We start from the raw sequence: 27,734 nt of genomic DNA, 5'->3' as shown, positions 1-27,734 counted from the left end.
ACATTTGATAACCAGTTATGAACACATGTAGTATATATGTGTGTATGTATGTGTGTGTGTGTGTGTGTATGTGTATTATCAAGCCAATTGCAAATATTTTGCCTATCTTTGACACATAAGCTTTTATTAGCTTATTTTAAACCTATAATTTCCCAAGATTACCTTTTTTTCTGTTTAATATACAATCTGCATATAGTTTTTATGTGTAAAATATTAGTTTTTACATAGTTTTACAATAGAATGTCGTTAATATTTGAAGTTTGTATCTTCATCATATTTAGTATTTACTATTTATCGGATGGTTTTTAAAATGATTCTGACAATATTATATTAGAAAAAAAGGGGTTTTTTTTTAATGCAACCATCTCGTAATCAATGTATAAATGGCACTTAAAATTCGAATTTTGATCTGAAATTTTGCATGAGTAATCCTTGATAGGTCTATTTTCCCTAAATCGAAAAAAAAGTTGAAAAAGTAACGGCTAACGGCTCAGCCGTTTAGTCGTTTGTAGTTCTAACTGGTTTTGGTCCAGCAGAAATTCAAATTTGGAGATTAATTATAATATTGCAAAAACATTATATACGCTTCAGAGAGAGAGAGAGAAATATACGTTTGAGATAGAATGTAACTTAAGTAATTATGCTTACATTCTTATAAAAACTTTAAATGAGGATAGCTAGACCTAGAATAAAGGTATTAACACAAAATCAAAAGTGTTTTGAAAATTATGTTATTGTTGTTTATATCTGTAAAAAAAATATTTGAAAACATGCCTTATAAGTGTCCTATTTTACTTATACTGGACCTACCTAAAAATGCCGGGACTCGAAATAGGTGCACCTGACGCTATATTCTTGTTCACAAACGTTGTTTGCATTGAAGAAATATTTACATAGACGTTGATTTTGTTAAAATATTCCTATCCTAACTAAAGTTATGAAGTTTTATAGATTTTTTAAAAATAGGGTAGCTTCGCTCCTCTAAAACAGCAAGACGTACTTACCGATGCACATTAGAAGTTAACAGAGGCAAAATTTAAGTTATTTCCGAGTTAAAGCAAAAGAAATTACACCATTTCTTCAAATACAAGCTTATTTATTGAAGTTTACTTTTGTCTACTCTAAATGTCCCGTTTTTTGGCAAAAGATCCCACTGTGTAATATTCATTATATTTATTACTAATTAGCTAATTAGACCAGGATTCTACAGTTTCGACAGCTCATGATTTCAGATCTAACAGCTGCAATTTTTTAGGCTTCAAATGAGCATTTACTGGCAGATGTAGCTACGGTTGCGGATTTAAGGCGGCCGTCTTTTGCTTGATGAAAAATTAAAAATCGAATGCCTGCGGTTGCTTTGCTTATGCACTTGCCAAACCTTGTGCCTTGATGAAAAAACATAATATACAATCGCCTTTACCAATAACTAATACTTATAGATTACCTATGCTCTTAAAAAACGTCTATTCATGATTTTATTCTTGATCCATAAAACCTTCTGACTTGATATAACAAACTGAGCCGACTCTATTCTTCATTCTCATTTTATTAGTTTTGTTAACTATATGACTTTGATTCTTACAGTGCTCTTCTTAGGGGGGTATCTTTTAAATTATGGTCTGATCATCCTGGCCATTTGTAACAGTATCTTCATTCAATAATCAGAATCACATCATATTTGCTTCAATTTTTGGTTATTTAAAACAATATTAGGATTATGAAGCTGAAATTTAACTTTTTAAACATCTTATCTTAAAAATCTAAAAGATTTAATAATGCCTATAAGTTAGTTAGTCAGATAACCTAAAAATTTAATTATAACAAATTAAATGTTAATTTAAAATATTTAGAACAAAATTGTAATCAATGAAGCAATATTAATTTGGATATGAATATTAAAATTTCTCTTCAATAATTTTCAAATCTATTTTCTCTTTCTCTCTCTAAATTACAGATTTAATTGAGTTCATATTTGAATAATTGTAGAATATGTAAAAGGATTTTATGAAAATTAGACAATATTTGTAGTACTTTACATACATTAATATGTTACATTTTATCATTAATAATACAGAAGATTGAATAATTTTAGAATATGTTTTTAGGATTTCTAAAACTAATTTTGACACTTTTTCGACAATAAATAGTTTTATTAAGGATGACGTCCATAAAAATGAAGATCAAAAATGGTAGGACAAACGAACATTTACACTTGTAGAGTATCATAACGGAATAAGCAAAATATAAATGTATAATTCTAAACAAAATTGTAACTAAATTTGTTGCAAAACTGCTTAAATGATGTTTTAGGGCATACTTACATTTTTAGGGCTTAATTACAGAGATACTTCGCTTATAATATTTTACTTTATTGTTAAAGGAATCAATATTCCTAATAGCAGATGAATAAGATAATTGTAACTTACAAAATTTTGTTCTTAAAAAAGTAAAAATCATTAAGGTTTAAATGGGTGTACGGACTTTCTGGTTACGATTATAGAGTTGCTACGCTAAATCTTAAATCTTAGCACATTGTTAAAGGTAATATCATGCAAAGTTTGAAATGGTTAGGACAACTCTAACATGTGTGAATTAACGAAATAAAATTTTTCCGGACTTACGGACGACCCGAACCTAATAGACCGAAAAGAAAAGCTTCGCTTTAAAAAACTTTGAATGTACTTTCACTAGGTATGCTAAAAAATACTAAATTATGAAAAAGATATTCGAACCAACATCTCTTTAATGGGATTTCTAGGGAAGCTTCGAATTGGTCTAGTGCATGTTTATCAGGAAGATATCTCCGACACAGCATTATCCAAAAATTATTATTATTTTCTATTTAGCTTCCCAACTATCAAAATATAAATAATTATCTTGTTTGTAAATAAATTCTTGACCCTAATTTTGGAGCTAAATTAGGTTGTTTAGCTAAGATGATCTTATACAACAAGGATAAGTTTGCTATGAGTTGCACAGCAATTATTTACATGAGAAAAAAACACCTTTATTGTGATTTAAGGTAAATAATCTTCTTTTAAAACAGGGATCTTAATTAATGTACCCCCACTCTAATTATGATAAACAAAATTACCTATTGTTTAGATTAAAATGGTTGATGTAAAATGCTTGGACACTATTGCTTTGTACAAATCAACAAAAACTCAATCTTACCTCTACACTATTAAAAGCTAACGAATATGGTAGAAGAAGTTTATACACCTTGCGAGTGAAAGCAATATTATTCACACTCCATTGTCCCCTCTCTCCCTGGTTAAGGAAAATACAAGTTTGTTGTATTATGCAGCTTCGGCTACGGTCAGTCAGACTTACAGATATGCAAAATTTATACAAGAGTTTCACTACTAAACATAGGTTGGTTGTTTGTTTATGTGTGGTATGAATGGGAGGGCTGCACAGGGGGTTATTTATGAACCTAATCATAGGGATTCGCACACCCGTGCTAACCAATATTTTGCACAAAATGAGCAGGGAGGGGTAGGAGGGAAGGAGAGGCCTTGAAAATCTTGAAAATATAATCATCTATCCTGTGTAGATGCATCATTGTTTACACAATAACACAGGGATAATTAGTAACTTAGCACATCTCTCGTTTTCTTTAAGAATTAAATTTAATTTTTTAAGAAAACTATTTATAACTATTTCTCAAAAGCTTTATGTGCCAATAAAACGTCTCCAATAAAAGTCAAATTAATCAAGCTTTTAGATGTTTTAAGAAACAAATTCACATAATTTCATAAATAAACACAGACATACGTCCCATTACTATGTTGATTTGGATTGCATTTTAATTTTCTAAGGTTCCATAAGTTGACCACAAACACTCCGCCACCTTCAAATTGCCAAAATTTGATATGAATTTTTAAAGTTCTGTTGTAAAAAAAAAGTATTTAGCCCTGAACAGTTTTGATTGAGATAGAATGTTTTGAAACAATTTTTATATTTAGCCATAAACAATTTAAACTGCAACCCAACCAAAATGTTTATAAACACGAAAACAATGCAGTAGATAAAGAGTTTTATTTTTATATCACAACATTGCCCCAAAAAATTCATTGAGGATTAAATACACTAATACTTTGTAAGATAGATTTATTATTATAGATGGTCATTGGTCAACCAGACTAAATAATGTCAGAAAGGAATTTCTGGCAGTTGAAGAATTTTGTATGTATTTAGCCCCAAATGGTTTTATCCTATATGAGAGATGAAATTTTTTGTAAGGTTATATAATTTCGCACACTATCTACGCTACCTAACCAGTAATCGGATATCATTGTTACCCAGTGTTTTCCTATTGGTAAATTAAGAGATTGGGGATCTGACTTTCTATATTTTTTTATAAGAATCATCTATTTTTTAGACATCTCTGAACCATAGCTTTATTTTGTTATTTGCAACAAATCGATGGCATATATTCATTTGAGTAACATCCTTTTGTCCCAATGAAAAATTAGATTTGTTTAGGATTAACTACATATATTTTCTAGAATATTTTAAAAATTACCAAAGCAACTTTTCTGCCAATGTTGGTTTCTAAATCTCGATAACTTTTCATGATTTGTATTCTTCGCTTATATGGATGTTGTCAATTAATTAGTTTAATTAACACCCAAGACAAAAATCAATTAATCAAAGTCATTATACTTTTATTGGAAGATTAACATTGTTCAAACAATAAAAAACATATCATATAAACATATAAAAAATAGTGTCTTTTTTATATCAATTTCAACTAGATAAAAATAGTAATAAGTTACAAAAACAGACAGGCCTTTACTAATACAATCTAATATAATTCAATTATGCTATACTATTACAAAAATATGAAAAATAAAGCTCACATATAACTTACTAAGAAATGCATAATTTTATGTTACCCTCTAACATACATAAATAAAAAATACTCATTTTTATCAAAATTAAAAATACAATAAGTTGCCTGTTTGACTTAATAAAAGGACTGTGTAATTATAGAATATTCACCAGAATCAGTTTTAATTCACCAGAAAAAGGAGCGTTCCGCCAAAAATTTTCAAACAATCAAAACAGAAATATTTTGTGTAAATGTTTTAAAAAAAAATATTTATCGTATGGTTTTGTAGACAAGTTTTTCCCAGATTCTGTTTTCCGTGAAAAATCTTCTATAAAACCATACAATACATATTTTTTATTAAGGTTCAGAACCGGCTGTAAACCAGCGAAAAAATTCTAGATTTTTTCTATTTTGACCGAATAAAAATTTCACCAGATAAAGTCACTAGAATAAAATGATAATAATCACCAGAACATGTATGTATATCATATAAGTTAATTGATCTATATTATGTCTATTATATTTAGTCTTTATTTCATAATATATGAAAAAAAAATACATGGATAAAAAGCGTATTCGGTTGGATTTTTTACTCTTTTAATGAGTTTGTTTTGTATTAATATTAAGAGCAATTACCATATTGTCTCCAAGTTCAAAAATGTATCACTTAAAAATGTTTTACTGCATGGAATTTTCATCTTCAAAATTAAGCTTTGATCCACTGATGGGTAGGTGGGATAAGGAAGGATATCCGCCCCGTTTCACGCCTTCACCTTCATCATCCTCATCAACTCCGCCTTCATCCGCCACTCCGCCGCGCATTATGGACAAATCTTGAGCTTCTGTGTCCATATCACTGCCGCCGATCATTTTACCCTCCCCGCCGTGCCTATGATGCACCCCGCCAACATTATCCTCATCATCATGGGATGTCGGGGAGCTAGAGCCGCGCGGCCCAATTCTAATCTTATAGGAACTATCATCAACCGGGGAAGACAAGGGGCTACCGCCGTCATCATCGCCGTTTTCTTTGCCGCCATTTCCGCCGTTGCCGCCGCTCAAATGGCCGATCATCATGGTTGCCTGTAGGCTGGATGAGAACATGTCTGATGGTCTGGCGGTTGTTTCTAGTCTGAAGGCACCTTCGTATAGGGAGGGACTGCTACGCATACTCGGAGATTCCAACGCACTAAACAAAACAAAAGTTTATCAACATTATGAAGGAAAAATGTTAAATTAAAATAACCAATATTTTCTTATTGATCAATTCAAACTCATTAAAAGTTTCTAAACTTCAGAGAGAAACAGAGAGTGAAAGAGTTACTGAATTAAAAGAGAGAAGAATTGATAATAGAACCAAACATGATTTACCGAAAGAGTAGCTCCTCTACAGAAAATTCTATTAGATTTTACGTTAATCTTTCTTTTAAAATATCTTTATATAAAAACATTAAGCAGGCAGCCAGGGCTATTATGCTAAATAAACTCACTTTCAAGATGATCTAATCTCATTGAATTACTATATTTAGCTAATACAACCCTTCAATTTTAAATAATAACCATTTAGCTATAAAGGGGATGGGGATCATGTTGCTTTAAAAGGGGTTCACACACACACACACACACAGGCCATATTTAGAATGGTTCATTTTTTAGAATCCTTAAAATTTGGGAAAGAAAAAACATTCTTTTTTTGCAAAAATTAAATGATAAGTTTTAACAAATTTATTGGTTTTGTTTAATCACAAAAAAATCTTCGTTTAAGTGAATATATGTTATAATCTTTTTATTTAGAACTTAGATTAAAGTTTTTAAGACAGGCTAACAGTTGTTATATCTGAATTTGATTTGCTCTGAGGTGGTATGACTTTGTCTCAGGGATAAAGGAATAGATATTATATCATAACGTATTGTAAACCGCTTTCCTCGGATAATAAAATTAAAAATTACATGATTAATTTAAGTTTAGTTAGCCCCGAGGGGCCGGACGCCTGAGCCAACTAAACTTTATTGATTCTTTTTTATTTTTATCTAGTTATTCGTGGAAAATTGTCTATAATACGATGTTATATATGATTTTTTTTCAGTATAGATCAGAAACGGTTATAATCCTGTGGATATCAATCGGTTTCGAAACCATACTGAAAAATAAATTATTCAATTCTTATTATTTTCTTATTCATGTTTTCATAATAGCAAAAAAAATATATAAGTAAGTTAATAGTTTTTAAAGTTTGCTAAAGATAAAAAAAATTAAAAATCAAGAAATAATATTTTGAAAGTTTGTTTGAAAAAAAAGTATCTTTTTATAATTTAGATTTGGTCAGGTTTCCTTTATGAATCTTTTAATTAAAACCTAATTGCTAATTACTTTTTCCCTGATGGACTAAAGACTTACAAGGGTTGCATAGTTTAAATGAGGAGGTAAAAAGTGATCAAATTATTTTTGGAATTTTTATCTGTCTATAATACTTGGTAATGGTATCAGCGGGAACTTCATTCACCAAACTTTTATATTTACAATTAAATATTTTATATCATACTAATTTGGCCTTAAAATGAAAGGTCGATGTATTTTTGTTTCTGTTCATGATCTAAAGTAGTATAATAACGATTTTATACGTTTTATCAAATTCAATTGATTGATCCAACCCCTTTTGAGATCTTATTAAACAGGCACGCTCAGATAAACATCCTTTTAATTGTACATTTTAATTTTTTTTATTTAAAACATACATATAAATGTATTAATGGTATATTAAAATAACAAACCAAATAAAAATATGTGTAGATAATAAAAAGAGAAACTAATGTATTTTGCAATTAATAATTTTGTTTGCAAATTAAATACCAATTCATGTACAAATATTTTCATTATTTATTTGCAAACTGGAAGAAAAAATAAAATAATTTGGTTTTGGGATTGCAATATTACCTTTTTGTTAAACAATATGCCTTTATGAGATTTGGTTTTAATTTTGATTTAATCCATATGTTGTTTATTATATTATCCATGGTTTTCATGCTTAAAAAGATATCAGGGCTCGGCAACCGTTGTATTAGCTAATTTAAGCTCTGGGGAAATGGACGCATTCAACTGGATGATAACTAAAATGGTTTCTAATATGACAATTCTTCCATTCAGGTTATGTTTTAAGGTACACAAACGGGTTTAATTTGCGAATTATGCAAGACTGCCGAGCCCTGATTTTCAAAAAATATTGTGGTATCTTGCTACTAAGATCAGTATAAAATATTTTTCTCTCCTACTTATGCTAATTTGATTAAAACCTAAACTTGGTCAATTCAAGAAAAAAAAATTGAATTCCTTGTGTTTTACAAATGGTATTTAATGCAATTAAATTTTTTTGCTGTCATAATTAAAATGATTTTATTCGATCTAGTACAATGAATTATGATGGAAATAAATTCAACCATCAAATTATTTAAACTGTTAATATTATTGTAAAATAAAACTGTCTAGTAACTCGATTGGCGGAGTGTCCAAAGATCGGGGGTAGTTGTATGATCTTATGGTTAATAAATGATTTTGATTTTGATTTTTGATAATGAAAATATTTTTAATGTTGTAAAGTATTTATTGGTTTTATGAATGATTAATTTTCTAAATTTTAAATTCTTGAATTAAGTTTTTAATACTATTTAATTCTATTTAAATTCATATTCAATAAGATGGCTTTATATTACCCAGAAGCTGTTTGTCGACAAATACTTTTATCGTGGTAAAAACTGATAATTTTTCTACTGTTTATCTCGACATAATCTTGTGTTACTACTGGAAACCTATATTTACTAAAATACTGTTAATGCTAAAGCATTATGTTAATGACCATTCCAAAAAGTTTTAACATCTAAAACTGAATTATATGACAATTATAACTTTAATCGGAGAGACAGACATCATTCTACTTTGTATTATAGACGTTGAACGAGTTAATACATTAAAGAGTAGCACCTCTGCAAGTAAAATCAAGCATTACCTTGTCCATTGATTGTTTCCTTTGGGATTTCTTTTCTTGTGATATTCAACATCATCCACGGTCCAGACGGCCCCCTTCACATTCTCCACCCGCTTGAAACATTTGTGTAGGGACAAGTTGTGACGCACAGCATTCTAAAAATATAAATCATTTCATTTTTTGAAATTTATTCAATTACATTTTTTTGACTAGTTTTTGGGCTTTTGCATATATCTAAAATTACCTGTAATCTTGCGGTCATAATACGGTTATATAAGACTGATCAATTCCTATGACTTGTAAATAAGTATCATAAATCTAATAAATCATTACCTTCCAACTCGCGGCATTGCGCCTGAAGTAGCAGAAAGTGGTGGTGAACCAGCTGTAAATATCATGCAGGGTCAGCTGTTGATAAGGCGCCTCCAAGATGGCGGCTCTGATGAGCGCTGCATAAGTGTAGGGCGGACGCACGTCTTGTGTCCGGTAAAATTCGCGATTTTTGGCCAAATCCTCTTCAGGGTCAAGATTTGGATTGCCGCGGTCGTGATGTGTCATCCTACGGCGGTGTGAATCACCACCGCCGCCGCTTGAGGCAGACAAGCTGTGTGGCGAAAAGGGACTCTTTTCCGAGCCAAGGGAAGAACGGAGTGAATTATGGTGAGATAAATGAGATGGTGGCATTGAGGGCGGTGTTGAAAGGGCTGCCAACGGCGCCAGAGCAGGCGATGATGGGGTAAGATTCATTAAATGTGTCAGGGGATTGGCGTATTGAGGTAGGGACACTGGGGGAAATGACTGACCCTGCGATACAAAATCTTGTTGCATTTGTTGGCTCAGCTTCATTATATCTGGCAGCGAGGACCGGTGGCTCGGCGGGAGGCTGGATTCGGAGGACATTTTTAGTGAAGCTGGTAAAGATGGAGGCGGGGAATCGAGCCGGCGACGTTTGAACGGACTATCCCTGCCAGTGTCCATTTCTGTGTCAGGATGAAGATGTTTCATCATGGCGGCTAGAACAGCCTTTTCTTTGTTCAGCTGAACCTCAAGTTGGCTGATTAGCTGCATTTGAATGCGGGCCTGTGCCGTGCTCCGCTCACTCAACCCATGCTCAGCCTCCATGTGGTGGCGCCAAGAGTTGGGCGACCCGCAATCCCGCCCGCAGCCCGGCCACTGGCACTGCCGCTTAAAATACAAAAAGTTTTCGCCTACCCCCTCATTATCCTCGTCCTTGTCCCCGATATCATCCATGATGTTCGTGCTGGTGTTTGTCTTGCAGGGTGTGCTGTCCTGGTCAGAGCTGGTCCGCGAGGTTCTGGTGGTTGGCGGTGTTGTCTGCAGGTTCTCCTGGTTCTCCTTCATGCTCCCGTCACTGCTGTACGTCTCACTCTTGTGTCTATCCCGGCCATCATTCTACAACAACAAAAATATTTTTAAAAAATACAAAAGTTAATTATTTCTTTGAATGAATCTAACTTACATAATATCTTAAATTTGAAATAGACTTAAAATCATGAAGACATATAAATGTATGTACAATTATACTTTCGTAACAATCAAATGACGTATGTAATACTAATATATGTTTGAAGGAAAGAAATTGCGAAAAACTAAAGATTACAATGATTACAGTATTTGCCTGTTTTTAAAAAAGCTGATTCATGCAAAATATAAACGTGCAATATATTCCTAATCAACATGATTAAAGTAATTTCCTATTCATCGCTATTTTTAAGACGTTTACTACCAAATATGTATATGATAACATTAAATGCTAATTTGAAATTTCAGTTTCTTTTTAATAATTTTTAAAGCATTAAAGAAATAATCTTTTCATTATTATCCGTGCAGCTTCTCTATAACTAAGATACGACATAGTTACATACAAAGATTTTCTCAGTGGCTATGAAAAAGGTGGGCAAGATATTTTATTGTGTAGATTCCCGAAATATACATCCAAAAATAAGATCAGGCTTTTTTACTGCTTTTTAAGCCAATTATGTGTTTTTATTTGTACTATAGATAAAAAAAAAGTAAAACTGACTTAGAGAATTTTTTCTAAAATGTTGCGGAGGTAAATGATGGTTTAGTTGATAAACCAGATTCAAATTATATTGCTCAAAAATGCCTGGTGTTTCATCAATAATGCTAAATTCAATAATCTTCATTTCTGAAATATCTTGACGTCATTTTCCTATTTGCAGTTTTTTTTACTTCTGATTTTTTATTACTTAACAAGGTAATAATAGATTATTTGTGATCATTTAGTTTACTTTCCCTATCATTAACTCTAGCAGCTTTGCAACTTGTCTCCAAGGGCTATAAGAGTAAAAATCATAATGCAGTCATTTCAGATATTTTATTCTCTTAGAAAATTCCTACCAAATTTATTAAGTTTGATTACATAAACACTAAATGCATCCATCTAGTTGGCAATATTATGCGTTGTCATTATTCTGTGTATACCAACTATAAACCAACATTTGCAGATGCAACTATGCAATATCAATTCCATGGTGTTAAAGGTCAGGCCTTAAGAAAAAGTGCAACCCAGTTTTTTTTTGTAAACTGGTTAACAATTAACCTTAATGTTGAGAACAATAAAAGCTAAATCACTTATTGATACAAGAAATTTATTTTTCAAAATTTCTAGTTTTGGGAATAACATAAAGGGTCAGTCTTATTCAAAAAGTCGGATTATGGGGGAAAAAACGAAGTAGCGGTTTTTGTCGTATTTTAAGTTAGATAAATGTTAATGATTGCCCCGCAGGGTTAGAGCCCCCCGCAGGAGCTAGAAATAGGAGAAACGCTACTGTAAAAATACGACGAACCCGCTACTATTTTTCTTTCCATGATTCAAAAAGTCCAATATTTAAACACAGTTTAAGTATTGGACCAGTAAACTAAACATAATCAAGATAAGCCATCAAAGTCACATTTTTAAGCATTAAAAACAAACATGTTTTAAATTAAGTACATTTACTTATTCTTCATTATTTATTTGTTACTCTATTATAAAGTCACCATAAATATTAATACAATTTTAAAATTTTAAGTACATTATAAGCTTTATTATTTGTCTTTAATCATTTATATATTTGTAAAAGATCACACATGCCTAAAAGTTACGCATGCATGTTGTTGTCACACTTTTGCGTCAGATAAACATGGTATACTGATCCGCATTTAATGCAAGAGACGAGTAAAAGAAAATGGAGAGAGAGAGAGAGAAAGATAGATACGAGAAAGAAAGGGAAAGAAAGTAAAAGTGAGAAACTGCACCTTATAGCAATTTGTAGAATCAAGTTTTGTTTATTTGCCTTTTTATTTTGATTGCATCAACAAGCAAAATTAAAAAAAGACATAAAAAAACAAAACTGGAACATTTTAAACAATCCCATTTTATGATTGTTGTGTTTGTCAAGGGACAGTACGTGTGTTTGACTTTGGAAAAGAACAAGGATGACAACATCCATATGTAGTGAAGCAAAGAAGTATGGGAGATTAAAATACCACGGAAATTCAACTAATAGGCCGTACAAAGTAAATCATTTTAATAAGGTAACCAAGAACATTATATTTTAATTACAGAAATAAAATACATGTATTTAGTGGAATTTGGGCCCCATATCATAGTTTTAGCTAATTAAAATCATAGAGTAGCAACGCTACTTAGAAGAACTTTTTTACTTAAAGCCCTCAGTTAGGTAAAAGGTCATATCACTCAAAAGTGAGTCAAAATCATTGTTAAAAATTACAAACAAACATTGCAAGAATAAATGCATTAATACAATCCCTTCGTGAAATGTTAACAGCAAGCATTTAAAATTGGGCAAAGTGAGAATGAATAGGACAGAAAGGGAAAGCAAAACACAATAAATGGGAGATATATAGATAGCAAGAGTGAAAGAAAGATAAAAAGAGGATTGCACAACATTTCTGATTACTTGAAAAGATAACAAAATATTTTTTTTTCTTTCTATGAATTATGAAAACAGTAATTTTGTAAACAAGCCTTCAATGTTTGAGTACACTTTCTTCAAATCTTGTTCTTTTACTTTTTAAATGTTGCAATAAATTCAAAATAACAAATGTTTGGACAAATTAAAAATTTGAAGCAAAAGCTAAAAATCTGGATATGTCCATCCGTTATTAAGATTTTACTGAACACCATAAAGACATTCAGCTTATTTGGTAAAAAATCTCACCTTTGATTGATTTGTGTGCATAAGAATATTTAGTGTGAGCGCCTGTTGGGCCAGCTGCAGCTTCGCGGTCAACTCTTGCTGTTTGTTTTGCAGTTGTTGTAGGAGACCGCTGGTTCGAGCCTTATCGCCTTGCTGCTGCAGCAGGTGAGTCTGTTGCAGCACGTTCAGTTGCAGCTCTTGTATCAAGGATGGAACATCTTTTCTTACATCTTCATGATCACTTTTTATTGATTCCTAAAAAAAGAATATTTTTGCTATACATGATTCGCAAACAATGGCAAAAAGAGTTTAAATTGCAAGTTTTAAATTTGTATAAAAAGGCTGTAAAATGTCCTCGCAAGCACATAAAAGTTGAACTAAAGAGTTTTGGTATGTGTGTTTGTTAGCCAAGATTGTCTAAGATACTTTGGAAAATGCTTAAATATTCCAAGTATTTTTAGTGTTTCCACAAATCAACAGAATTTTACATAAATCTTGTAAACTATGTATTTTAATCTTTGTTATCAGCTGTGCCCCTAGCCTAAAGAAACATCTAAAGAGCACAACAACAAAAAATATTGCTAAGGGACACACATACAGACATACTTGCTGACAGACAAACATCTCACGACTTTGAAATGAATAAATATAATTACCAATGAAATTTTGGATAAAGAATACTATGATCATGAAAAGAGTGAAAAATGGATAAAAATTAATAATATATTAAAAATATTTTAGCGTGTTTGCAAAAGCACTTTATTTTTTAAAGCAAGTTTGTAAATTCACTAAGCTGTGGTTTAATGATTCGATAAATACTTTTCCATTGGACTTTCCACAATTTAAAACATAATTGGCTTTATAGAGAAAAATCTGAAATTTAGCATAAGCTATTTCAAAATATACATTTAATGAATAAATATTTTAGGCTTTTTTGGTCATTTTTAAAAGTGTTCATTGTTCAACAAATATTTGAGGAAGGATCATTATCAAAAAGGCAATTTTGCTTCATTTCTTACCTTTTTAGTAAACTGTTGCAGATTTTGTAGAATTCTCATTTGTTGAGGGTTAAGCTGGGGAGGTCCTCCTCCACCGCCGGTCAACATATGACTGCGCAACAGCTGTTCTGCATGCTGACCAAAAAATGCGGGAAATTCTCCACCGGCGGCGGCACTGAAGTGGTGGTGACCGTTAGGACCACCGCCGCCCGCTGATGTGGGTAAAATGCCGCCGCTCCCAGGCGGCAGTTCGCTTGGTATCATCATGTCAGCTTCTGAAAATATTAAATTTTGTTTTAATATTTATGGTTAGATGGCAGCACATGAATTGAACAAAGTATTCGTTGAATTTTGGTTTCAGATTATTTCAATTTAAATTTCTTATTGTAAATGTTTGCATGTATGCGTGTGAGAAACACATAAAGAATCAAATACCACATATCATAATAATTTGTATTAAGATTCCAGTAAAAACTAAAAACACTGTTTAGCATCTCTCGTACAGCATACAAATAATTCTTTTTCTTCAAATAAAACCACAGGAATCCTAATAACAACCCACAATCAAAATGGTAAAAATAAGTTTATCAAAAACATTTGTCTGTCATTTTAAGTGTCACTTTCTCTCCCCAATTTCTACCTTTTTCTACATTTTTCTCTTTTTTTCCTCCCCTACCTAGGCCACGGGGCATGGACATTTAATTCGTGCAAGTTTTTGTCTCAGTTTTTTTGCAGATAAATTTCTTTACATAAAATCAAGATGATATACTCCCCTCACCCCCCCCCCCTCTCCCATGTATCTAGTAGGATAAAGTGTTATGGTGTTATATCTTACATACTTTTTAAGTTATTGCTCAGCTACAGAGCCCACAAAATCCGGGTTTATAAAAACCAACAACTTTTATGCGATAGATTTTTCATTTTATTTGGCATGTATGTTTTTTTTTTAGTTTGACTCGGAAACCGATTTGTTTCAGCTGGAATAAAACCAGTTCTGTAGCAAACTGAAAAGACTAGTACTGTGTTATAGAATGTCCACAGGTAAGAAAATAAAATCATAGGATAAATTCCTGTTTTGTTGACCTAGAAGGACCCTTATATATATCGTTATCTAGAAAACCGAAAGAAATCATCTATAGACAATTTGTAACATTGGAAATTTATTTTTCTTTAATAGAAGTTAAGTTAATTAACAAATGAAATAGTTTGAAACATGCATGTTTTGAGGTAGACATAAAACTTCGTGAAACAGACAATCCAAATTATAGGCTTGTTTACTCTCCGTACGAGAAAAATTGCAAAAAGTTGAGGAAATTTTCTGGTAAAGGGATAAACTATTTGACCTCTTTTGTGCCTCTCCCTATTTGGCAACCAAATATGGGGGGAATGGGGTGGATTTCAAGTAAATAAAATACAGAATAAAGGTGGTGTGTGTGGGGGGGGGGGAATAAAAAATTAAAGGTTTCTGGGTTTCAAAGATTTTGAATGATGATTTGAATGATTGCATGGCGAGTACTTGTTTGTAATATCATTTTATTTTCTAGTATTTAAACCCTCAGGCCCTTCAACACACAATATTTTACTAATACTTTTAACAAATGCTTATCATTTTAAATAATATAACAGGATGTATGGGTGTATGTATGTATGTATGTCGATTAAGATCTTGTAAATAGATCAACTGATCGTTCTTCTCTAATAGGTCCCCAAAATACCTTACTGCAAAATTCCTTTCCTATATTTGGGTACCTTTTTAAAAACTTTAGTTAAATTGTTGATGCTAAAAACATTTGCAATTAATTTAGTCCTCTAGTAAAATAAAATCAATTTTTGTTGAACTTAAATGATATATCACAAAACACATCAAATTTCGCAAACTTTTTTGCCAAAGCGTAGACAGATAAATGATACAGTTTAGTTTTCAACGCTGCATGGCCATTGCGCGTTTCCCTATTTTGGATTCAAATTTTGCCTTAATTTTTATGTCTGATATCTTGTGGTTATTTTATTTGTATATACTTGACCATAAATGGTTGTTAAATGCATGAAAAGGTGATAGTTTTACCCTACCTTGTTCATCCATATTATTTAGAAATCACTTTATACATATAACTTATTAGAATAATCAAATTAACTATCATGTTATAATGCTTAATAATGAACTACTGATGTAGATGAAATCATTTAAATTATATTATAAACTAATTACAGGGGTAATTATAAACAAGAAATAGATAGATGGAAAGATAAGGAAAGATTTACTGATAAGAAATGATATACAGCCCTGTCCTGATGAAATAAAACCACAAAATATTAAACATATGCATATATAGAATTTACTTGACATAACTGAATCTTTAATACTTTAACATTCTTTTGTCAATTTTGTTCATACTTTTTAAAGACATAATTGGCAATAGACATGTAATCCATAAATAAGAATACATAGTTATACCTAAAATCCCAAATGGTGTTTAGTTGTTAATGTTAAATTTTCGTAATGATAATTAGAAACTGAAAAATAATTTTGCAATATAACCTTTTGTAACTTAATGTAATGTAATCAAACCTAACATTAGGACGAGGATTTTGACCCGTTGACTCTTAGTGATTAATTTCAAAATTTATAAAACTATTTAGTAATTTATCCATTGATCAATTATGTAATTTACACAATTTTCCTCTATTATAGAATATGTACTTTAAAACTTATTAATTATTGCAAGTTTTCATACGTTTTTGCGCGTTTTTGTTTTCTCTTTTAAAAATGTTAAAAATTTAAAAATAATTCACAAAAAATATTCAAACAAATAACACACAATAAAAGCCAGAGAGACACTAATGGTAAAAGATTTCTATAGTTAAATCTAACATTTGTTAACGAATAATGAACGAACGGACATGCTCTAGTTGTATTGCAACCTAACAGCTCTATTAAAAATTGTTTGCTGTTTATGACTAAAACAATAATTTTAATTTATGATAATACCAAGGAATTTCCATTATTACTGATTGTAAATAATAAACAAATTGCACAAATATTAACTGTTTCATTATACACTAGTTGCTTCACCTCTAGCCTCTAGGGGGGAGGGGGGGGGGGGAGAAGGCATTTGTTTGTCTAGTGGGTTTCAACCATATTTTTTTTAAATTAGGGGGATGAATAATTTGCTTAAAATCATCCCAGGTCCGAAGGGTATGTTCCCTGAAAGGTAGAGCCTAGTCGGTTCAGTGGTTATCGATATCTTAAGATGAACAGACAGTCAGATAGACATCATTATATTTTGTATTTTAGTTATTAAATAAAAATATGATGCAAAGTTGACAAGTAAAATAGATAATAATTACTGAAATTTGATTCTGTATATTTATTTTATGAGCTGTAAACAAATGCTTTGGTAATATCTAATTGACATAAAAACAAAAAACTAGGCTTGGTGTGAAAAAAATAATTTAGCAAAATTTTCAAGTGTCTAGTTGACTAAGTTTAAGAGTTGAATAAAGTTTTAATAATGTAAATAACAGGCCAAATAAAATAAAACTAAAAGCTAAGATTTAAAAGATTAAATCTAAAATTGAACTGATTTTCTAATCCTCCCAATTTGTATCTATCTATCCTGCTTTCACTCCCCCAACAACACCTCATTCTGTCTATCTTTAGCATAAAATCCCAAGATAAGATAAACATTCTCAAAAAATGGCATATTTCCCAATTTTCCTGTTAAATGAGATGAATATAAAAGTTTTTATTGTTGTTTTAATCGAGTTTTCCGGTATAATTGGAATAAACCAGGGAGCACGACGCAAATTTTTTAACGGGGATATATCCAGGTTTATTTTAGATCTAGGATTTATTTAAATATTGTTTAATGTAGTAAGACCAACTATAATTTTAAATCAAATCAATTACTCTATTGTTTACTTCCTATAATATAAAGTATTATTTTTTTGTCTGGAGATTAAGATTACTGCATATGACTACCAAATCGATGGAGTTCTCCACTTAAGGGAAGCTTTACATAGGTGTTGGGATGTATTTAGGCTATTTTGGTTATATATAAGTGTTGGCAAGGGTTAAGTCTAATTTTGTTCCCCCTCCAGCTATCCCATTAAATAGCGGAGTCGCTAGTAGACATATCAAATACTAGATTCATATACACTTTATATTTACTCATGGGAGAACCATTTTTATCCCTTTAAATGAATTCCCCAGGGTGAGGGGGCGGGGTTAGGGAAGGTAGAGAAGTGACAAAGGGTTTGTTAAAAATATTATTTGAATTAGAGATATTACTAAACTATAAACTAAAGGCTGCGTCTCTAACCTTCAAGAATACCCCCCCCCCCCCTCCTGCCAACCTTTAAAAAAGGCCTAAAAATTCAAGTTTCTTTAAACGAATCTTTTGATATTTACAATGTTTATAACATAGAGATAACCATCTTATTACTTTAAAGAAGAGTTAAATTAAATAGGATATAATATTTTTAATAAAAATGTTAGCTGTAACTAATCCCACAATGAAATTGCAGATCAGATAACTCTTCAAAAAAAAGTAAAAAGAGATAATAAAAAAGGCATTAGAATAAATATCAAATTTTACTGTGAACAAACAATACAACATTTACAGCCAATAACAACCAATTTTGTATCGCAGCTCAAATTAAACAATTTTGCAATCATGAGAATGGGAATGAGCCTTTTTCGGGCATAAACAGATATTTTTTTCAAGAAAGAAAGGCGTTGAATTGGTCAAAATTATCAGGAATATGGAAACGGCAAGAAAACTGTTTTGCATCTCACTTTTCTATCAACATTGTTTATTTTTATTTTTTTGTAGTTGTAGTTTTGAAATGATAGATTTGTGAAAAGTAACCTTTTTTTATTGGAGAAAAGTCTGACGCAAAATGATTATTCTTCAATGGATTTATCCATGGAATTATAAATAGAAATAGTGGGAGAAAGGTATGGGAAAATATGATGTAAGATATAGAGATGTGACGAAAATTTTAATTATTTTACGAAAAAGTATTATTTAATACAATGTAAATGAATGTAAATACAGATCAATAATTAAATGTAAAATTAAATTAAGGAAATATTACAAAATTTGATTCCTCATATTCATTCATTATATTCAGTGAGTCATTTCAGCAACAAAAACCCTTTAGTTTAATACAAAATAATAACCCTAACAATATCATGCAAATTGACCAAGAGAAAAATTAAGTGAAGAAAACAAGGCGAGTCTAAAAATTATGTAGTTCATGAACTGGGTGGAAATTCAAAATATTTTTACAGCAAAAAAAAACTCTTTTTCTTGTTATTTTGGCAATTGTTGATGATTTAGGTTGCATATTGCCATTGCTTTTCTGTATAGAAGGTATAAAGACGAAAACAAAGCAGTTTAAAAAGATGTTCTGATAATTACAAAACTCTTGTATAATTATATAAGGGCTCGGTATCCCTTCCTTAATATTGCGAAATCGCAGCCAAAAGGCCTTAATCTTTAACATCTGAACCACCATCGCCAAAAATGGCGACTGGCCAAACATTATGCATCCGCTTATATTTTTAATATTTTTCAACCAAAAAAACACTTCTAGAAGTCAGACTTTTAGTCGTGCTACCTAATTATTTTTTCTATCTATCTGAAGCCGTGTGCGGCTGCCAATTACTGGATTAAATCCTATTACAAAACTGAGTGTACTTGAATCTAATATCTAATTGTACTGTGCCGTACTTTTCATTCATTCATCTGTTAATATTCTACACCACGCGTGTGTATTATATCACTAATAGTTTAGGGGAGTAATAAGTCGCAAGATTATTATGCCTTGTGCATACAAAGCTCTGTTACAAGTGTAGGCGAGGGATATGATGTATTAGCACTCTTAATAATGTCTAATCATGCATCTTTTAATCTCTTTACAATGCCGTTTTAAGTACATTGCGCCATTTTATTTAGAATATTTTTTTTTTGCATTAATTGGAGATTACTAAAAAATGAATACAAGTTGAAGGAATCATAAATAGTGCCTGTAACTAATGACTAGTCTATGAGTAACTAGCGGCTACGCCACCCCCCCCCCCCCTCTCTCTCTCTCTCTCTCTCTCTCTAGAAGCCTCTAGGGGCAAGTAAGGAAAGGGGGGGGGGGGGGTTAGGTGCTACACCTTTTTAAATTTAAGTTTAAAAAGGAAAGTGAAAAAAATTTAGGGTAGTAATTATTCTATGGCTATTTCTCTTGGGAGGTTGGAGATACCCTCCCCAAATAAAGATATAAACCATCCCTAAATCTATAAGAGGTTTCACAGTAAAAGAGAATTATTTAGGTTCAGAGGTTAGCGAGATCCTTCGCTACAGACAAAAAAAACCTTACTACTTTATATAATAGAAAAGTATGTGTGGCAAGTTTCGAAAACAAATTCATTAAAAAATATAAATAAGATTTAGACTCATTTATTGAATCCATCATATTTTAAATCATTGAATCAATTGTATTTCAAAGAGTTAAAATAAACTACAGACAGATGTGTGAATAATCTCAAACATTGACAAAACTAAAGAAGGAAAAGAGAGGAAGAAATGGTTGGAAGAAAAGGGACGGGAGGCCATTTTAGCACCGTTGAAACAGCAATCATATTTCTACACATTGTCGTTATGAAAAAGGGTAGTCTGTATGAAATTTATAGAAAATCAAACTTTTGTAAATCATAGTTTGATTGTTGTAAGATTAAGATATTTTCCAGCATGGCTTCGAACCCGATTAATATCCGTTGGATTAGAACCGGTTCTTAACTATACTGAGAAAAAAAATAACATTGTATTACAGAAAATTTCCACGAATATTAATTTTCGAACCCTCAAGGTCTTACAAAACTGGTTTTAATCTTATAATTTTTCTTTTGATTTCCACAGAAAGCTGTCTATAATACGATTCAAAAATAACTATTCTTTAAAAGTTGAAAAGAACTAAATTCATTTCAATTAAAAATTTTAGAAAATATGTAAAACGTACAGTCTTCCTAACAGATAAACTTGATACACTTTAAGATGCAAAGATAATGTCAGTCCTTTTGTTTGACTGCCATTTTAAGAATTACATATTATCTATTACCAATAGTGTTTGGTTCACTGCAAAGGTTAAAGAGTTATATCTATAAAACAAGGCTTTTCTACATTTATGGCCGCGTTCAGTACGTTTGTCCGTCATTGCTTTAGTCATTAAACTTGTTAGACTACTAGCGTAGTATTCCCATAATTTTCAATATGATATTTCTTTAATATTAAAAGGGTTATGATGATTGTTTGTCTGATTTGCTAAGTTTCCCTTTTATTAAATGTTGTCGTCCTTGTTTCTTGTAATATTTGATATTTAATCATGAATAAATACAAAATAACACCACAAATAAAAAAAAGCACAGATGCAATATCCACAAATTCAGAAACTATAATAAAATAAATACTTAAGCTAAATTACTTTTTGTTTTGTGTGGTGATAAAAAAAAGGAGAAGAATCAGACAAAAAGCTGCAGGAATAAAGGCATCGTCATTGTATACCATGTATTTTTCCAATGTTACAGAAAAATAGAAGATAATTAGATAAGAAACGATATAATGGCTAAAGATTCAAAGACAACGTTAAAACTGGTATGTAAAAATACATGAAAACATTTGAATTACTATTATTTTTTAAAATAATATTAATCAGTTAATTAATACTTTTATCCCTAGGTAAGCTTAGGAAAACTTGTAAATATAAGTTGCTGGATTTAACCAAAGTTTACAAGACTCTGTGGTAATTCTCTAGTTTGGTAGAGATTTTTATTTGTTTATTATGCTTTACTGGTTGTGGGTTCTAAGTAGCAAAATTGATTTGCTTTTTTAAAAACAAATATTTTAGTTAGAGATCGAATTTCTCTAAAAATTCTTTGCAAATCTGTGGTTAAATCATTTGAAAACAGGGGGATTACAACATATATAATTAAATATTAAAACTTGATATTCAATTCTAACACTGTAATTATTAGTCCTAGGAATCACCATTCCAAAAGGAAAGTCTGTAAGATAAGATAAGTTAAAAAAAAACTGGTTTTAATTCATGCTTAAAATACACAAATGTTTAGCTTAAACAAAAGTTCAATAAAAATAAAGTATAGCTCAAACAAAACTATCGAAAAAAAATTTGTAATTATTTATTTTGTTAAGTAAAGCCAACATAATTAAACTTCTATCAGATCAGAGCAAATATGGCTGAATTTATTCATGTGAGAACACTGACAAAACATTTTCAAATATTTATCACAATAAAAACTATAAATATTTATTATTTTTGCTTTGAAAAAAAAGTATGATTAAATATTCGATTACTGTAAAATTTGGATTGACCAATTTTGTTTCTTTTGTGTGGATGCTGTCTAAAATGGTGCAAAAAATGGGGACAAATTTTAAATTGTTTTGGCATGTGACGTCATACCCCCATCTCTTTTCTAGGGGGTTTCTTTCCTCCTTCCCTTTTCTTTCCCCTCACTTGTGACGTAAGAAAACAGCCCCGTCAAATCAATTTGAAATTTTCCCCATTTTTTGCACCATTTTAGACAGCATCTTTTGTGTGTGATAACTTTAATCAGCTAAATAAAATTCTTTGAACAAAAAAAGAAATTCTAACTCTATTAAAGGCAATAAAATGTACATAACTCCGGAATAGATAAAACCAGAATAAAAATTGTCTAAATTGTTTTGTTATTGTGTTTGTGGCTATTTTTACAAACAATCTGACCAATAATTTCTCAGACAGTTTACCCTATAATTAGGACCATTCATTCAAACACTTTTAACAAATAAATTATATATGGATAAGCAAAAAAGAAAGTGGTTGTTCCCAAAAATCATAATTGAATAAAGAAAGTGTTTAAATACCAAAAGAAACTAAATATAAATAATAAGTTAGTTCACTTATTTCCAAATAGTCAATTGTTAATTTACTTTAATAAAACTTAAATTTTTGCAAGAGAGATAATTCATACACTTTATAAATTAATAATATCCCAGAAATTATCACTATTTTATTTCAAATGTCAAAAATAACTAAAATTTAAATCTTGCTGGCTGACTGGCTTCGGGCACAGTGGCAAGTGTTTGAAATAATGTAAAAATCAGTTTTACAATGATAGAAATAATTTACAACAAATACAAATCACAGGATGGTGTAAAGAACACTTGTACCTTAAATTACTATTATATACACTACATGTAAAATAGTATATGCAATAAAACTTATATTTACTAACAAAAGAAGTTGAGAAACTAAATAACAGCATTTGTTTTTTCGTTTATTATATGTAAATATTAAAATAACAAGAATAGTGATGTCCAAAGGTTTTATTTTCATTTAAATGTATAATGTTATCTGTCTAACACTTTTTTTTATCCTACATTTATAATCAATTAATAAAGAAATCCAGGGTTTCGGATCCGGATCCGGATCCGCAAGGATCCGCATATTTTGAGTCCAAGGATCCGGATCCGGATCCGCAAAAAAAATGCGGATCCGGATCCGGATCCTTAGACTCCAAAAAATGCGGAAAAAATGGAAAAATCTACCTAAATTTATATAAAATCTCAGACATTCTCTTGATGAGAGCCAATCTTTAAGGTTTAGGTTCAGACTTGAAAATTAAAAGTATTTTTGACTTCGAATTGAAGAATAAATTTTTTTGAAAAATTTGGTGATTTTATTTTTATTGTCAAAGATCCGGATCCGGATCCGCACTGACCAAATTTTGAGGATCCGGATCCGGATCCGGATCCGCATAAAATCAATGCGGATCCGAAACCCTGAAATCTAAAAAAAACTAAATTAATTGCCTAAAGCCTTTGACTTTCTATAATTAAAATTCTTATTGTTTTCTATCATGTATTGTTTATCAATTATTTGATATAAAAAAGGTTAAAAGGCCAAAAATGAACAACAAAAAAAGGATCAAGACAGAAATTTTTTGTTTTGTATAAGTAGAATAGGCACAAAAATGCTTCCAAATAATTTAGAAAATCAAAGACTAAATAATGTAAACTAAAACATCAATTTTATGCCGTGCTTTTACTTTTGTCGCGCGCTCTGTGTACGTTTGTGAGACTTGAACAATTAATATTGTATGCATGCCTTATTTATCCTGTTCTAAATGTCTTAATCATTTATATTAGCCTTAAAAGCATTTGAAGTTTCCTAAAAATATATTATTCTTTGCATTTTTTACTTTTCTATGTACAGTTTTTTATGTATTAAGAAGGTCGAAATAATATATTTTGAAACAGATGCTTTTTAAGTGTTTATTGTTTGCATAAATAAATAGAATTTTTTTCTTTCTTTTATTTACTTGACAAGTATTATTTATTTTCATATGATATCATCAATAATTATAGTTTCTATGTAATGTAAAATAAACATAAGAAAATATATTTTTGACATCACTTATTGTTGTCATACAAATATAAACAGAAAAAAATAACAGTTTTCTATAATTACATTTTTTAAAATCCTTTTTTCTTTGTTTCTTTTAATTTAGAAGCATGTGGTGGTATATAATAATTTGAAGAGGATATCTTTGTTAAACAGTAATTATGTGTTATAATATGATATAATATAGTTGTTACAGTTGTCAGAGGAAGTAATATTAAGACTGTTTACAGTGCATTTTATGGCCAAGTTAACTGACTAGTCTCCAGCCATTTTGCCTGCTTTTAAGTGTTATTTCATAGCTCTATATACAGTTTAAAGGGCTCTTACAAGCATTATCATCGAGTAATATCTTTTTTCAAAACGGTGGGGAAAAAATAAGATACTTTTCATTTAGTCAAAATTAAAGAGAAAAAAACTATGTATGAAAAATAACAAAAACTATGTAGATATCATGTAGAGCTATCAAATAGCAGATAGCCTTACAGACACGAACATACAAAAAAAGAACACTCAACCCTTTCTTTGAGAAGCCTCCCCTCATTTTTCATCACAATTTTGACGTAAAATGGTCGCCATATGAAAAGTATCCCGGGGGGGTGCGGCGAGCAAAAAAAAGTGTTCTCTCACTCACAACTATATACTAGCTTCCTTGCTACGAAGGAAAATATATAATAAGCCTTTTTTTTTTCACGAATAAAAGTATGAGAATAAAAAGTTTTATCCTAAAATTGACATCGAAAGATTTTAGAATTTCTTTTATGATTTAAAAGTAGTAAAGTAATTAAAAAATACATAGATAATTTAATGGAATAACGTTTGTAAGATTTGGAGTAATAAAATTAAAACTACAATATGTTTACAATTATTGCAATTCTTTTTGAATTCATTTAGTGCAGACCCCCAAGTTTCTAGCGTCACTGGGAATGGGGGTGGCTTTTGGAATAGATTAAAAGTATACATATAAGCATTGCAGTATGCTTCACTGAAAATACTGACCCAATTTATGAAGCAGTTTTACATTCTTTAAAGGACAGAATGTTTGAAAAAAATATTACTCCTTTTGCAGTAGATAAAAAGTATATATCATCCTTTTATTCTTGAATTTAAGTCAACGTGTAGATTGGGTCTATAAAAGGGTGAAAGCAACTCAGTAGGGGGGGTGTATAGTATAATATAATACCCCACATTTGTATGGGGTAGAAGAGAGACAAACAATTAAAAATAACAAGAAAGCATGTAGGGATGGAAGTGGGGGGTGGGGTAAGTCAGCCCCTTGTTGTATAATATGATTAATCAAAGATAATTAAGAAGATAAATATTACTGTGGAGCACACGTACTTCTTGTTTCCTCCACTTATACTTACACTATATTATATTTTCTTATCAAGGTTGTTAAAAGCAAGGTTAGATCATATGTTTTAAGAATAAAACATGATCTATTTTGCCTTCTATTATTCCACCGGTGAAAAATTGCATTCCTTGTTAAAAATAAATATTAAATAGACAACATAATTATGCATTTTTAAGCAAGTTTAAATCTAAATGATAGTATATTCCTGTTAATTTTTATATTTAAATCTTTGAAATTAAAAACCTTGACACGAAGTTATAACCCCAAAGTAACTTTGAATCATTATTAAATTAGACTTGTTAGATTAAGGGAGAATTGTTTGTGTTTTGTAAAACTTGGGTTGGGCAAAAAAGTTTCTTGATGTTTTTTTTTCTCAAAGTAATAATAAGTAACTAATAAACAAAACGTAATAATCTTTTTATTAATGATTTATTTCCTATATTAGATTCTTTTAAAAATCCCTTGGAGCTCTTGTAAAATTATCTTCGATTAATGACCTAGAAGGTTGGAATTAAACTAAAGCAATCTGAATAGTTTATAGGAAAATTACCGCTTTGAAATTTTATACAAAATAAATTCCCTGCTAATAAATTAGTTATAAAACTCCTAAGACGATTAAGCACAATGTTATGAGTGAAGCTTATAATCAAATTTTTAGATAAAGGCAATTTTTATAGAGCATCTTACATTTAAGCAATTTGCAGCAGTTCTATATAGGATTTTATTTTGCTACTAAATAACATTCTGTTTCTGTAATATGTCACTCTATATTTGATAATGTTCGTTTGTCTGACTGTCTGATTTGATGAACATCAAATGGATGCTTTAATCATTGTTTTTATCTTTAAATCAATGGTAATTTTGTGAATAAAACTTTTTGGGCAAAAGCCATGATCCAAAAATGTTGGAAATCATTACATTAACAAACAAATCCATAATGACTCGGCGTTATTTCAATCATTCAATGGTTTTTAAACAATTTCTAAGTTCTTTTTTAGAGATTATAGATAGGCAATATTAAAAATTATAGATCTGTGTTAACAAACTGTTCTGCTACTTTGGCCCTGTCCTCTAAACCATGAAAAAACGTATTCAAGCTTCTTTAAAAAGAACATTTCATTTGTTTGTTTCATACTAAAAATCTGTACAATCATATATATATTTTTGTATCGGCCAAGCAAATTAAACCTGGGACAAATATTTTTTAAAACTTGGTTTCCACATTAAAGATTAAAAATTGGGGGATTAATGATTTTTCTTGTTTTCTATACGTTTTACAGGAAAATCTTCAAACAATCCGACGTTCTTAGGATCCTTTACTTATACAGACAGACACCCTAATACTTTAGATTTGGTTAACATCTATTTACGTTTATCTAAATATATAAACAAGGAATTACCTTAAGATAACAAGGACAGCTAAAAGCAAACAGTCGCAACCAGAAAGTTTTTTTTCTTCTTGTGAATCTATGACTTTAACATCACTATTTATAGCACAATGTTTTCTTTTATCAAAAAGTTTGTTGATGATTGTTGTCTAAGATATGTTTTTTTTTATCAAGAACTAATCATAAGTATGTGTTTATTAACCAAAAATAAATGCGCGAGTAATTTTCACAAACGCGCGCTGACTATTGTAGGTTTCTGGTTACTACTACTCTTTCTAAAAAGTAAGAAAAAATGATATTGGTGCATAGACTATAGTAGTAGATGTATGTATGTATATTGTATATGCCAACTTATAGTATGTAGTAGTATCAAAAAAGGGGTACGGGACGTGCAGGGGGCGAAGCAAGGGTTTAGGCGCACCAACACGCTGCAACACACGGATAAGAACCCTTTCACCATACATTACAAAGTTCGATAAACCGTACAGGGTCATTTATTTATATATATTTATAAATATATATAATATATACATGGTGC

At 30.5% G+C, this 27,734-nt stretch overlaps 1 protein-coding gene across 2 annotated transcripts; it reads right to left on the bottom strand.

Annotated features, from left to right (window-relative positions):
• Positions 1-4,653: 4,653 nt before the first annotated feature.
• On the bottom strand, positions 4,654-27,493 carry LOC145313397 (uncharacterized). 2 transcript variants are annotated; one of them, XM_080152766.1, is made up of 6 exons: positions 27,209-27,493; positions 14,024-14,277; positions 13,026-13,259; positions 9,151-10,230; positions 8,839-8,972; positions 4,654-6,026 (listed from the first exon to the last, which is right to left on the bottom strand). In XM_080152766.1, exons 2-6 carry the CDS (start codon positions 14,267-14,269, stop codon positions 5,516-5,518), a joined length of 2,205 nt encoding a protein of 734 aa, XP_080008892.1. In that variant the 5' UTR covers positions 14,270-14,277; positions 27,209-27,493; the 3' UTR covers positions 4,654-5,515. The 2 variants fall into 2 exon arrangements, with proteins under 2 accessions (XP_080008892.1, XP_080008891.1); XM_080152765.1 differs by lacking the exon at positions 27,209-27,493 and adding an exon at positions 16,073-16,169.
• Positions 27,494-27,734: the final 241 nt, after the last annotated feature.

Source organism: Acartia tonsa, chromosome 3 (assembly GCF_053477335.1).
Source record: "Acartia tonsa isolate MP-2025a chromosome 3, ASM5347733v1, whole genome shotgun sequence".
Lineage (NCBI taxonomy): Eukaryota > Metazoa > Arthropoda > Copepoda > Calanoida > Acartiidae > Acartia > Acartia tonsa.
The sequence above is the reverse complement of the archived record's forward strand: the minus strand, read 5'-3'. Positions and strand labels throughout refer to the sequence as shown.